Source organism: Bos mutus, chromosome 2 (genome assembly GCF_027580195.1).
Source record: "Bos mutus isolate GX-2022 chromosome 2, NWIPB_WYAK_1.1, whole genome shotgun sequence".
Lineage (NCBI taxonomy): Eukaryota > Metazoa > Chordata > Mammalia > Artiodactyla > Bovidae > Bos > Bos mutus.
In genome coordinates this window covers 16,325,536-16,338,726 of record NC_091618.1, presented here as the reverse complement: position 1 = coordinate 16,338,726, position 13,191 = coordinate 16,325,536, and the positions used below count along the sequence as shown (strand labels likewise).

At 47.6% G+C, this 13,191-nt stretch overlaps 1 protein-coding gene across 1 annotated transcript in view; it reads left to right on the top strand.

The window, feature by feature from the left end:
• COPS7B (COP9 signalosome subunit 7B) overlaps positions 1 to 10,636 on the top strand; it is a 28,356-nt gene extending 17,720 nt beyond the window's left edge. Inside the window, exons 8-9 of the mRNA XM_005906405.3 lie at positions 1,804 to 1,909; positions 8,895 to 10,636. Of these exons, the coding sequence (XP_005906467.2) occupies positions 1,804 to 1,909; positions 8,895 to 9,053 (265 nt within the window). The 3' untranslated portion in view covers positions 9,054 to 10,636. The remainder of the gene's footprint in view (positions 1 to 1,803; positions 1,910 to 8,894) is intronic.
• The last annotated feature ends 2,555 nt before the right edge of the window (positions 10,637 to 13,191 follow it).

The window sequence follows — 13,191 nt, the reverse complement described above, 5'->3', positions numbered from 1 at the left end:
TAGCCGCAGGAGGTGCATATCGGGGAGGTACAGCCCGGCTTTGACCTTCTAGAGGCTTCCCTCGCTGCAGCTCCTGTCAGACCCCCAGGCTGTTGCTGCCCACACTTCACCCAGGGTTCCGTCCTAGGTGTGACTCCATACATCTTCCCTTTACAACATGTGACACATACAGGAGCTTTCAAAAGATTGTAAAACTGTTAAGTCAGAATAGATGGGAAAGAAACTTATAATATACCCCTAACATGAACATGGTCTGGAAGAGAAGCTTTCGGTATCTAGTCCTGCTGAAGTTGGCTGTCTGTTTCTGTCTTTGAGATGACCGACACAGTTTTCACCTCCAACATCTGGCGTCAACATATTTGCACTCAGGGCTCTCCTAGCTCCCATCCCAGGGTGTCTACGAATTCTTACCCCTTGTTTTTAGGCATTGGAATCAGATTTGAAACAAAGCTGGTACGTAGAGTGGTTCCACAGGTATGGCAGGATGTTCACAACTACTGACTCTGAAATGGAGGGGAGGTGGGTATTTACTGTACTACAGCTTCAACTGTTTTTTTTTTTAAGGCTTAAAATGTATTTTAATAAGTTTAGGTTGCATTATTTCATTTCTCAGAAAAACTTCAAAGGTACTAGGGACAAATCAAACATGGTACACCAATAAAAATGCACAGCATAACTCCCTACGATAGGCAAAGCTAAGAGCTACCGTCTGACATTCAGCATACAGCAGCCCTGTTCTCAAGATTTTACTAGGCCTGTCAAGAAAGCTGTGAATGGCAACATCACAGACACAAAAGGGCCATTTCTGGGTTGTCCTTACCCAAGGAAAAGATGGAGGCAAGTTTAACACAAGATTTTTTAAAGATAACACTAAATGAAAATCTCTAAGAGAAAATGTCTTCCTTGGGACATGAAAGGATAATATATGGGACATAACAGAACCGTATGTGTGTTGTCTGTGACCTCTGTGGACATGTGCCTGGATTCCCACCTGGGAGTGATTGGAGCAGTGGGGCCAAGGTCACTGGGGGATGTTTGGTTTTTGTGGTATATGTGGCAGGATCTCTGGGGTGAGACAGTGCACTAATTCGTGTCCGACTCTTGCGACCCCATGGACTGTAGCCTGCCAGGCTCCTCTGTCTATGGGATTCTCCAGGCAAGAATACTCGAGTGGGTTGCCATTTCCTTCTCCCAACTGTTTTTTTTTTACATTTAAAAATTTTCAAAATAAAAAGTGTGGAAAATGAAATAATGAGGAGGTGGGTGGCAACCAGGAAGTAACACACTTCTAAGAAAAAGGGCAATCTTCAAAATAGAATGCTTTTAGAAAATAATTTTTTCTGATGAGAAAACTGATCAGTCATTGCCACCTGTGCAGTCTCTCCTAATTCCTTTAATTGCATGGTCTGTGCCACTTTCCCGTGGGACACATAGGTTGGAAATTGAAGCTGTATTCTAAGAAACCACCCCAGGGACTTCCTTGGTGGTCCTGTGGTTAAGACTCCGTGCTCCCACTGCTGGGGGCGCGGGTTTGATCCCTGGTTGGGGAACTAAGAGCTTGCATTCTGCATGCCATGGTCAAAAATAAACTCTTAGGAAACTGCTCCATATCCTCTGTGTTTGTTTCCATATGCCTTGTCTTATGTATTTAGTAACAGCCTGTCCTGTGGCAGGATTGAAGGGGCAAGAGCCCCTGCAGACGGAATGTTCCAGCAAGCGTCTATGGAGTTGGGGAGGGAGATTTGGGAGACTGGTGGACTCCCAGGCTTCTCTGCAGCTCAGGGCTGGTTCTCTCCTGTGTAGGTGTGATGGCTGCGAGGCTGTCCTGCTGGGCATCGAGCAGCAAGTTCTGAGAGCCAACCAGTACAAGGAGAACCACAGCCGAACTCAGCAGCAAGTAGAGGCCGAGGTAAGGCAGGGGGTGTCTGTCCCCACTCCCAGGTATCCCTGTTCCTTTTCTCGTGAATCTTGGCGTAGATGAAGCGCTCACGAGCAGGCCCTGGGCAAGGTGCTCAGGTAGAGGACAGTGTGACCCATCCCTGGGCTTGGTGCTCTCCGTCTCCTTTCTGATTCCTGGTCGCCAGAGGGTGAGTGGGCTTGGAGACCAGCATGTTGTAATTGCTCAGCTCACACACACTTTGCAGCTGCAGAGCACAAGAAACGAGTTTAGGGATGGCCTTCAGGGTGGATGGAAGGTTGATGGTTACTAGGCTGGGTGGATGGCGGGGTGAGGCTGGGCTGAGGCACCTGGCATCCAGGCCTAATGCTGCTCTGCTCCTCGGCTGTGTGGTGGGTACGCTATGTTCGTTTTATTCTCTAATCTGTGCGTGTTTGTCATAACCTTTGAAAATGCATCATATGTTTTATCCTGAACAAGGAAGAAAGGGAAAAGATTCGATGAATGAAACACAAGTGAAGGTAAAATTTGTGATTGTGGTATTAGACACCTGGTTATTCAGGACACTTTTAGCCTCTGGGGAGATGCAGGCTCCAGCCCTGGAGTGAATGGGCATTTGTGAGACTGTAGCCTGGACACCCGTGTGAGTCATCTCCCAATTTGTTTGGAGCCCTGAAGATCAGAATTTTAGCACTGAAAGTTCTGTTCTGGTATGATGGAGCTTGAGGCATTAATGATATTTAATGAATTTTAAAAGTCAGGTGTCCTAGAGTATGGCAGACTGGAACCCAGAGTTAGAGGTAAGGAACATAAGAAATAGGTGGTCATGCCTTTCAAAGGGGGATTTGTGAAATTTGAAGATTTCCCCTACTCTGTTGTATGTATTTCTTAAAAATAAAACCTGTGTCTTACTTAAATTAAAACCTGATCTTTGTAAGATCAGCTCTTTGCCCCGTGCCTTACGCATAATAAGTGCTCACATGATTATTGTATATTTCAGGCACACCCTGTTTCAGTGAACTGCTGAAGTCTGCTTTTCACAAACCAGAGAGAATTTATGTGCACAAACACCCATGTGTACTACACAGGCACACCTACTTTGGGAATGTTCCACCTGTTGTAAATTTTTAACCCTACTTCTTGCAGGAGAAGTGTGATCTATATTCAATTTAGCATTAGTCAAAGACAGAAGCAATTAGGAAAGTAAGCCTGCTGCTCCTCTAGTGAGCTCTGTGATCCCCTGTTGAAGATTGTAGTTTCTTCTTTGACCTGGGATTGATGTCTGAGCGAAGTAGCAAAGGCTAGCCTCTCTCCTCTTCACTGACTGTTCCCTGTAAATCAGACCCCAGAAATAGGAGATTTAGAGGCAAAATGCTCACTTGACCTGGGATCACCTGAAACGCTCTTTAACCTGGTTGGTCGCCCAGGAGGAGCCTGATAGCTGCCGGCTGCCCCAGTGTGGTTGGAGTGAAGTGAAGTGAAAGTCACTGAATCGTGTCCGACTCTTTGTGACCCTGTGATACAGGCCATGGAATTCTCCAGGCCAGAATTCTGGAGTGGATAGCCTTTCCCTTCTCCAGGGGATCTTCCCAACCCAGGGATTGAATCCAGGTCTCCTGCATTGCAGGTGATTCTTTCTTTGTTTTTTTTTTTAATATAAATTTATTTATTTTAATTGGAGGTTAATTACTTTACAATATTGTATTGGTTTTGCCATACATCAATATGAATCCGCCACAGGTATACACGTGTTCCCCATCCTGAACCCCCCTCCCTCCTTGCAAGCGATTCTTTACCAGCTGAGCCACAAGGGAAGCCCAAGAATACTGGAGTGGGTAGCCTATCCCTTCTCCAGCAGATCTTCCCAACTCAGGAATCGAACCAGGGTGATTGGACTGCTGCTAATTGTGTGTCAGGTGGTGGGCTTGATTGTGGTGGTTTGCCAACATGAATGATACTAGTCGTAGAACTTTGAATGGCTCCAGTTTATTTCCATAATAAATGGCATCTCATGAAAGAAGACACTGATTGCCTAATGTGGAAGCCCGACCAGTACTTAGACAACAGTGTGGACTCCTTAAAGTACGGTTATTAAACGAGAGAGCCAGCACGTGTGGACTTGGCTGTCAGCAGTCCTCTACTGGAAAACACAGCTGCTCCAGCTGGCAGGGCCTGATGCTGCCACCAGGTGGCAGTAAGGGCTTGCTTAAGTGCCAAGAGAAAGAAATTTGAGCCAACTAGAGGACTCTTTGGAGAAGGAAATGGCAACCCACTTGCCTGGATTCTTGCCTGGAGAATTCCAGGGACGGAGGAGCCTAGTGGGCTGCCGTCTATGGGGTCGCACAGAGTCGGACATGACTGAAGTGACTTAACAGTAGCAGCAGAGGACTCTTGCCTGGAAAATCCCATGGACGGAGGAGCCTGGTGGGCTGCAGTCCATGCGGTCGCTAAGAGTTGGACACAACTGAGCGACTTCCCTTTCACCTTTCACGCATTGGAGAAGGAAAAGGCAACCCACTCCAGTGTTCTTGCCTGGAGAATCCCAGGGACAGCGGAGCCTGGTGGGCTGCCATCTATGGGGTCGCACAGAGTCGGACACGACTGAAGCGACTTAGCAGCAGCAGCAGCAGAGGACAGGGAAGCCTGGCGTGCTGTAGTCCATGGGGTCACAAAGAATTGGACACAACTTAGCAATTGAACATCGACAACAATAACCAAGATCACCTCCACTACCGATTAAGGCAGCCTTCTAATTTGGTCTTTCCTGGTGTCTCAGACAGTGAAGAATCTGCTTGTAATGCAGGAGACCTGGGTTTGATCCCTGGGCCGAGAGGATACCGTGGAAAAGGGCATGGAAGCCCTCTCCAGTATTCTTGCCTGGGAAATATCCCATGGACAGAGGAGCCTGGCGGGCCACAGTCCATGGGGTCGCAAAGAGTTGGACATGACTGAGCAACTAACACTTTAACTTTTCACTAATTTGATACTCTTCTAGGAAATCTAGAGCAGACAACTCTGAGAAGAGTAGGAGCGTGGTCAAAGCCCAGAGCCTTGTCAGTTTTTCTAAATGCATGACCTGGCTGCTGCATGTAGCTCACTAAGTATTTGTTGACTTGAAAACAGATCTACCACCAAGTTGTAATTTTGTTCTATTCTGCTTGTATTTATGCTTCTGTTACTCTTAACTTTTTTAGTCATCTTCTCAACTAAGTTGATCTTTATTTATTTTTAAGTTAGATTGGTGTTCTCAGAGGGGAAAACTTCCATGTTTTTTTTCCCTCAAATCTTATAACAGCAAACTTCTGGTGGCTATTAGCTTTAAGAGCTTTCCCTCTTAGTGAAGTCAGTCCCATGCAAACTGCCTAAGAATATTCTCTCATTTTAGTCTTTCACAGAAATAACACAAACTAATTAGTCACAATGCCAGCATACCTGCAGGAGATAAAGCAGTGATGTCACGAACTGTTTGTCATCCCTGAGCAAATGCTCTGGAGGGAGGTATTGGTCACCTCCACAAAGTACCTCATCACTTATATTTGATTTTGGAATGTATTCTTCTTCATATTTGAATGTGCTTATAAGTCTGATGTTCTGTGGAACGTCAATATATAGCTCTTGCTGCGTTTACAAGATAAGCCATTTTCCAGTCAGGTAGGTAATACAGCATAACTGGACAAAGTACACTCTTTTCTTTCAATATGGAAAATCCTCCAGAAGCTGAGTTAGTGACAGACCTTGAGCTCGTTGGCTGTTAGCGTGTACTTCCCGTGCCTCCTGAGAGGCTTCTTGCCGTCTCCCTGGTCTCCTTTTTCTGTGTGGCCCTTTCCCCACTATGCGCTCTACTCATGTTGTCTGCCTTTGCTCGGCCCCACAGCTCAAAGGTGTCTTCCTGCCCTGAGCTGTCTCGATTCCCCTTTCACCTGAGTATCTAAAGTCTCTAGTAGAGCTAGGCTGTGATTGTGTCAGCACGTGCAGTCCCATGTGAGAATCCGGCGCTCATAATCTGAGGGACCTGACAAACTCTAGGTCATCTGGGGTAATGGGATGGTTCTGGCCTGCAAGCCAGACTGCTCAAGGAAGAAAATTAGAAGGCAGCACGACATTGAGGCCAAAGAGGTCCAGCCTGCGGGATATCAGTCATTGTTTCAAGAGTGGCTCTGTGAAGGCAGAGTTAGACTTCTCAGGATTGTTCCATGGAGCTGAGACAGGCTTAATTGACGGACCTGCCTGAGTGGCCAGTCTTGGGTTCTAAAAGGAGGTGTCTATGGTTAGACCTGGGGAGTTATTACAGAAAGCTGGTTGACTCTCCCTTCAACTCTAAGAGTCTGTAACTGGCTCAGCAGTCTCCTTTGTAAGTTCCGTGTGTTTTAAATGCCAACAGTCAAACTGATTGAGCATGGTATATGCATAACGACCCACTGTGAGCCATGTCATGACCCCACTCCCACCCCCACCCCATCCAGCTGAGGCCTTGTGAGGATAAAGGGCCTCATTTCTTCAGGAAGCCCTCTTTTCACCTAGGTTTGTTTACCCGACTGTGGAGGGCTCAGCTTTGTCAGCGTGTAGTCTCACTGTAGGAAGCTAGATGTGAACCCCTGAAACAGAGGAGACATAGCATGTAGGAGGCCGCCATCTGACAGTGAGCGGCGCTGCCAGGCAGTGTAATTGAGGGGAGACAGGTCAGCGTGGGCGAGTGGTCAGGGTGGGTTTGTGGAAGAGGTGGGGTTGGAGGGGGCTAGTGAAGGAGGAGGCTTGCCCAGGCTGGAATGACAGGGTGTGCAGGACAGGTAGCCAGGTAGAGGGAAATGACTGCTCCTGCGTGTGTGGCTGGGGACTTGGTGTGGCTCGAATGGGGGGCATGTGTTGCGAAGGGAAGGATGGTACAAGGTCTTGAGTGGCATGTCAGAAATGGAGAACAAGCCAGATTTGTCCTTGAGGTAGGTCTCATTTCTTCATGTGGCATGCCAGTGTCACTGAGCACCCAAAATATCAGCTTATTGGGAGATAAGTTTCTATAAGAAACTGAAGAGGTAAATAGGCACTTGGAGTATTGTTTTATAAAGCAGTGATAACTGAGAAGTCACATTTCTTAATCTCTCCTCCACGGCCATCAAATACGCCTTGAAGTAAGAGAAAGAGTGGCAGGCTGTCCACTTGCTTCACATTCTTTGCTCACTACCTCACCAGGTAACTCTCCTGAACAGGAGATAACAGAGCAGCAGTGAGCCCGGGAACGTGGGATGCCCGGGGTCCTGAGATGGCATGTCTGGGCCTGGCCGACACCGGATGCACCCAGCCTTGGATTCGGTGGCCCTCCGTGTCCACTGTCCCCGTCCACAGTCCTCTGTTGATGCTCCTCTTAGAAATGCCATTGAGATGACTGAGGGGACAGCAGTGTTGAGGCGTGGCTGTTCCTACATCTCAGAACAACAAAAAACAAAATGACCTGCAGTCTAGTCTAGGCCCATTCCGCAGATGACAGCTCTCCTCCAGGAACCTAATTTTTATGTTGCTTTCCTTTCTGCATTTGGACTGTCTCTTACTCAAGCTCCTGATACTCTGCCTGTTGAGAAGTGTTGACAGTAATAGCTCCCTTCTTGTTCTATAAGAAACCAGGGCTTCTTCCCAGAGAACACAGAAGCCACCAAACAGGGGAAGCTGCTTACTCTTACTAACAAGCATACACCTTTCTCTGCACCAGCTTTCTCCTCTTTCTTCCTTCTAATGATTGGGGGAAAAAGTTGATATTTCCTCTTCTGTTTTTCTTCCCTTTATTATTATTCTCAGCTAGCTGAAGGGCAAAGGTATGAATGATCCTTTAGAACTGGCGTTGGGAAATGTGTATAATATGGGCATAGGAGCTCATAGTTTGTAGGACAAGTTGGTACAGTCATGTTTCAGAAGGCAGTATAGCAGTAGTTACTAAAGTAAAATGTGTAAACCCTTTGATCTGGAAAGCTCCACAGGTGTTCACAAAAGTATGCCAAGGCTGTTCATTGAAGCACCATACATAAGTGGAAAGCAAGCTAGGAACTAATTAAGAAATGGTAGAACATTCATTGGAGAAGGAAATGGCAACCCACTCCAGTGTTCTTGCCTGGGGAATCCCAGGGACCGGGGAGCCTGGTGGGCTGCCGTCTACGGGGTCGCACAGAGTTGGACACGACTGAAGCGACTTAGCAGAACATTCATAGAACAGTACACCCATGTTACTGTATAGGATATGTTCAGGAGGAGGTGCTTAAATATCCATTAAGAAAGGTCTGCTGAAAACAGTACTGTGATTTCATTTTTCTTTGACTACATTTTTTGCCATTGGTCACTTAGTTGGCTGAAGTTTACCTTCTAGTTGCTTATTCAAGAAAGAAAATATTAGTTGCTCAGTCGTGTTCTTTGGACCCCACGGAATGCAGCACACCAGGCTCCTGTGTCCATGGAATTCTCCAGGCAAGAATACTGGAGTGGGTTGCCATTCCCTTCTCCAGGGGATCTTCCCAACCCAGGAATTGAACCCAGGTCTCCTGCATTGCAGGCTGATTCTTTACCATCAGAGCCACCAGGGAAGCCGAAATAAAGGCTCATGCAATTGTATTCCAAAGTTCTTGTGAAAGTAGTCTGCGGTTTCATACCTGAAAGCGGTCAGCTGAGTATAGCATCTCGTGTCGCCCTTTCTTTTTCTGTGGCCATTTTAGTCAGTGCTTTCTCTCACCTGCTCTGTTGTACCTTTTTGCCAAATGGTCCACTACCACTTGGCTTGTTTCCCATTTTCAACCAAGAAAGCGTCATTCGTTCCGCTTTTCTGCTCCACTCACTTCCACATAATCTTCTCTGAGTAGCCCCTGCTCATTCTCCCCTCGCGTGGGTTTCTGAAGATAATCTCAGGTCGTCTTGCAGAGGGCTCTGGTTTCTTCGCTGAGTGGCCCCCGTTGTTGCAGGAGCAACTTGTGAGTTTCTGGCACGTACGGGCTGAGCACGCCAATTCTCTGTCTCCCTCCAGGTTACCAACATTAAGAAGACCCTCAAAGCTACCGCGTCCTCCTCGGCTCAGGAGATGGAACAGCAGTTGGCCGAACGAGAGTGTCCCCCTCACGCCGAGCAGAGGCAGCCCACTAAGAAGATGTCCAAAGTGAAAGGTCTGGTCTCCAGCCGCCACTAGGGCAGGCTGGGGCAGCTGGCACTCACCAGGCCTGGGTCAGGTGGGGAGGGGACACCGAGGGCCTTCTTCCTCCCCTCTCCACCTTCCGTGAGTTCCAGACCTGCCCGTCCCCTCACCAGCGCCTCCCCCCTCGTTGGTACTGTTCCAGAAGAACCGTTAAGTCCCTCCCCACCAGCCCACCGCCCCTGTCCCCAGTTGCTCCCTTCAGACTCAGGGGCTCCATGGATGCCATCCCAACAGGGCCGACACTGCCCAGCTTCCCTCCAGGAGGTTCTCGTTCCTGTCTAAGGGCTTGTCTCCCAGTTTTCCTTTTGCTTCGTGTCATTTTGTCAGGCTGTTCATAAGCCGGAAGCAGCTTTAACCGGCCCACCGGGATGGGTGCTCTCTGAGTGAGGGGGGCGCCTTCCTTCTCCAGCCCCTTGTACACAGTACCCACAGAGGTGTGGGCGCTCTCTAGTAGCCAGGTATCAAAATGCTTCTTTTTCCCTCTCCTGCCTTACCCCTTGTTGGCAGCTCCGATCAGGCCATGGAGGGATGCCGACGCTGGGCTGTGTTTACTAAACCTGCGGGTTTTCAGCCTCTTAATGCCCAGCTCCAATCTCTCATTAGCTGGGAGCACTGGGCTGTCTTTACCCCTGGTATCTGAGCACCAGTGCTGGGTTGCCATGGGTCTGCTGGGTGGCAGAAGTCTCTTCTGGCTTGGTGTTCTCTGCTGGCTTCGCTCCCTGCTGCCTTTTGACTACTCAGACTGGCCTTTGGTGTGAAGGCCCCGGCTGCCCACAGAGGCTGTCTGCCAACATTCGCTCTCCCGAGGTCTTTAATTCCTCCCGGCTGCATCTGTGGTGGGGATGGTGTGTCGTGGTCCCTCTGGTGAAGGATTTGTTGCTGCTTCTGTTTCTTTCTTCCCACCCTCCCTGGCTGGTGACCCAGAGCCCTCTGATGATGGCATTCTCCTGGCAAGAGAAAAGGACTTGACTAGTAGCCTTTCTGAACTTGAACAGTTTCAGGTTATATTTTAATTTTTTTTTTTTTTTGTACAGGTTCTGATTCTAATACATTTCAACATGCTTTTTTTCCCCCTCGTGTCAATATTTGTTATAGACTAATCGCCGGGGATTTTCACCTGGTTGGAGGGTGGTGTGTGTGTATGTGTGCGTGTGGTGGTGTTTGTTGGCTTTTTTTTTAAGGGGAGGTGGAGGTCCTGGGCTGATACTAAAGAGAGAAAAAGCACATTTTAGAACAAAAAATAAACATAGATTTAATGTATGTGACTGTAAAATGTGGGGTTGCATAGCTGGTGGATCTCGAGGGGCTGGAATTAGGGGGTTCAGGGAACAGGTGATACTGTGTCAGTGCCATGGTAAAAAACAGATTTCTCCTTTTTCCAAAATGTCCAGCAGCTGCCTACCATTGACTGAATGTTAACAAAGTGTTCTTGTTTCCTTTCTTATAATCCATGTCCCCATATTACATGCCCAGCTGGAGGGTTTAATTCCCAAAGTATGTTTCATGAAACCCTTTGGTAGATGCTCTGTGGAAAGGAGGTTCTGTTGTTAAATAAATCTGGCACATCTTGCATCCCATATCCTCACTGGAAGTTCATTGTTAAGATCTCAGAGAAGGCCTGGGGGAGGAAGTCGGTTCCCACACTCATCTCAGCATCCAGTCCTTTTTGGTAATTTTTAGTGGAACACATTTTGGGGATATTTTTGGAAACATAGTATTTCTCAGAAACACCTCCCAGCCTTATAGGTTTTTCCACCTATTCCTTCTAGATCCAAAACAGTCACTTGCTCTTGCAAGTGGTCATCGATCCTTATGTTTCCTGCCAGGGAGCAGGTTAGGAAACGTGACTCATCTGTAGGAAGTGTGCACCCACTTGTTGTTTGACTGCCCCAGGCCCTCAGGGGCTCGAGGTTCACCTTCTCCACGGGTCTGCTGTTCTTATGAATAGTAGTGACAGTCATAAGAACAACACTCCCAAGGTGCTCTACAGAATGGCTTCATCTACAGTAAGTCATCGAATCCCTCCACTGAACAGTCTCCTGAGATTGGTAAGGTAAGTATTGCTAGAGCCATCCTCACTTTACATGTGAGAAAATGGAAGCTCAGAAATTCAGAGTCCCCTGGTGTTCAGGGGTGAAACGAAGACTCCTGGATCTCTGGACTTGAGTGCCCAGCTGTCTTCTCTAGGTAGTCCCCAAACTCACCCTCAGTACCCTTCTGCTTGCTTATTCCTCTGAGGGCCCCTCTTGCTCTTAACTGACACCCAATGCATCACAGCCTGTTTCCCAGACCCACGCAGCCACTTCGTAAAGAAGCAGAAGGTGGGGTGGGGCACCAGGCATCGTCGGAACAGCTGGAAGTTCTTGGCTCTGCTGGACTCTAGGAGGCCTGCCCTCCGAGCTCTGCAGTTTCCCACCTGGCCTGCTATGTCAGCCAGGCTTGGGTCTGAAATCTGCTTGAGTATTTTCCATATCAAAACAATGAATGTTCAGAAGAGGTGTCCACAGCAGCAGGGAACCCTCTGAGTTCGGGAAGGAGACACTGCAGTATGAAGCAGTTAGCTTGGTAGTAGCGCCCGTCTTTGACCCCTAAGCCATCCGCTTCCTCGAGGCCTCGTTGGTCGTCTTTACTTTCTGGATGAGAGGCATTATGTTGATAACATGAGGGAGGCGGTCAAAGTCCCCCAGATCCAGATGGCCACCACTGATAGTATTTCCGTCCCCAAACTTGAGAGTAATGGGAAAGGGTGGTCATCAAAGAAGCTGATATGACAACCTGTGATGTTTCACATAAAGGCGGTTTTCTGTATCTCATGTGCTGGGGTGCCTGAAACCAAACCACATTTAAGTTTTTGTACTTAGTCATTAACAGCTTGAGTCTCCAAACATTTGTTTGAAGTGCAGCAGTTGGTTCATTTTTACTGGACCTGATGGAGTGTCTCAGTACTCATGTGTTTGGCTTCCAAGTGTATTATACCCTTTTCATTCTGTGATCCTGTCTTCCTGGGGATCTGTATACAGCCATGAGCATCTGACTGCTTCAGTAAGTCTTTATTCTTATAGTTAGGCTTGAGATTTACAGATTAAGGTAAATTTTTTATTATAAATTTCATTTTACGTCTCCTTTACATTACCTATAGGGAATTAAGTAGATCCTTTAAACTTATGTCTGGAACTTCCCTGGTGGTCCAGTGGTTGAAAATCTGCCTGCCAGTGCAGGGGACACTGGTTTAATCCATGCTCCAGGAAGATTCCATAAGCTGCAAGGCAACTAAGTCTGTGTGCTACAACTGAGCCCGTGTTCTAGGGCCTGCGAGCCTCAACTGCTGAGCCCTCTTGCTGCGACTACCGAAGCACACGTACCTAGAGCCTGCACTCCACAAGAGAAGCCACTGCAGCAAGAAGCCCGCACACCGAAAAGAGTAGCCCCTGCTCACTGCAACTGGAGAAAGCCTGTGCATAGCCGGGAACACCCGTGCAGCCAAAAAATGAATTTAGATTATTTATAATGACCTTAGGACTGTAAAAGTGGGTACAATACATGGTCATTACAAGAAGGGAGTGTTGATCTATTCAGTTCCGTTCAGTTGCTCAGTTGTGTCCAACTCTGCGACCCTATGGACTACAGTACGCCAGGCCTCCCTGTCCATCACCAACTCCCAGCACTTGCTCAAACTCATGTCCATCGATTCTGTAATGCCATCCAACCATCTCATTCTCTGTCGTCCCCTTCTCTTCCCATCTTCAATCTTCCCTAACATCAGGGTCTTCCAGTGTGTGTTCACATCAGGTGGCCAAAGTATTGGAGTTTCAGCTTCAGCATCAGTCCTTCCAATGAGTATTCAGGACTGATTTCCTTTAGGATGGACTGGTTGGATTCCTTGCTGTCCAAGGGACTCTCAAGAGTCTTTTCCAACACCACAGTTCAAAAACATTGATTTCTTCAGCATTCAGCTTTCTTATAGTCCAACTCTCACATCCATACATGACCACTGGAAAAACCATAGCCTTGACTAGACAGACCTTTGTTGGCAAAGTAATGTCTCTGCTTTTTAATATGTTGTCTAGGTTGGTCATAACTTTTCTTCCAAGGAGCAAGTGTCTTTTAATTTCATGGCCTCAGTTACCATCTG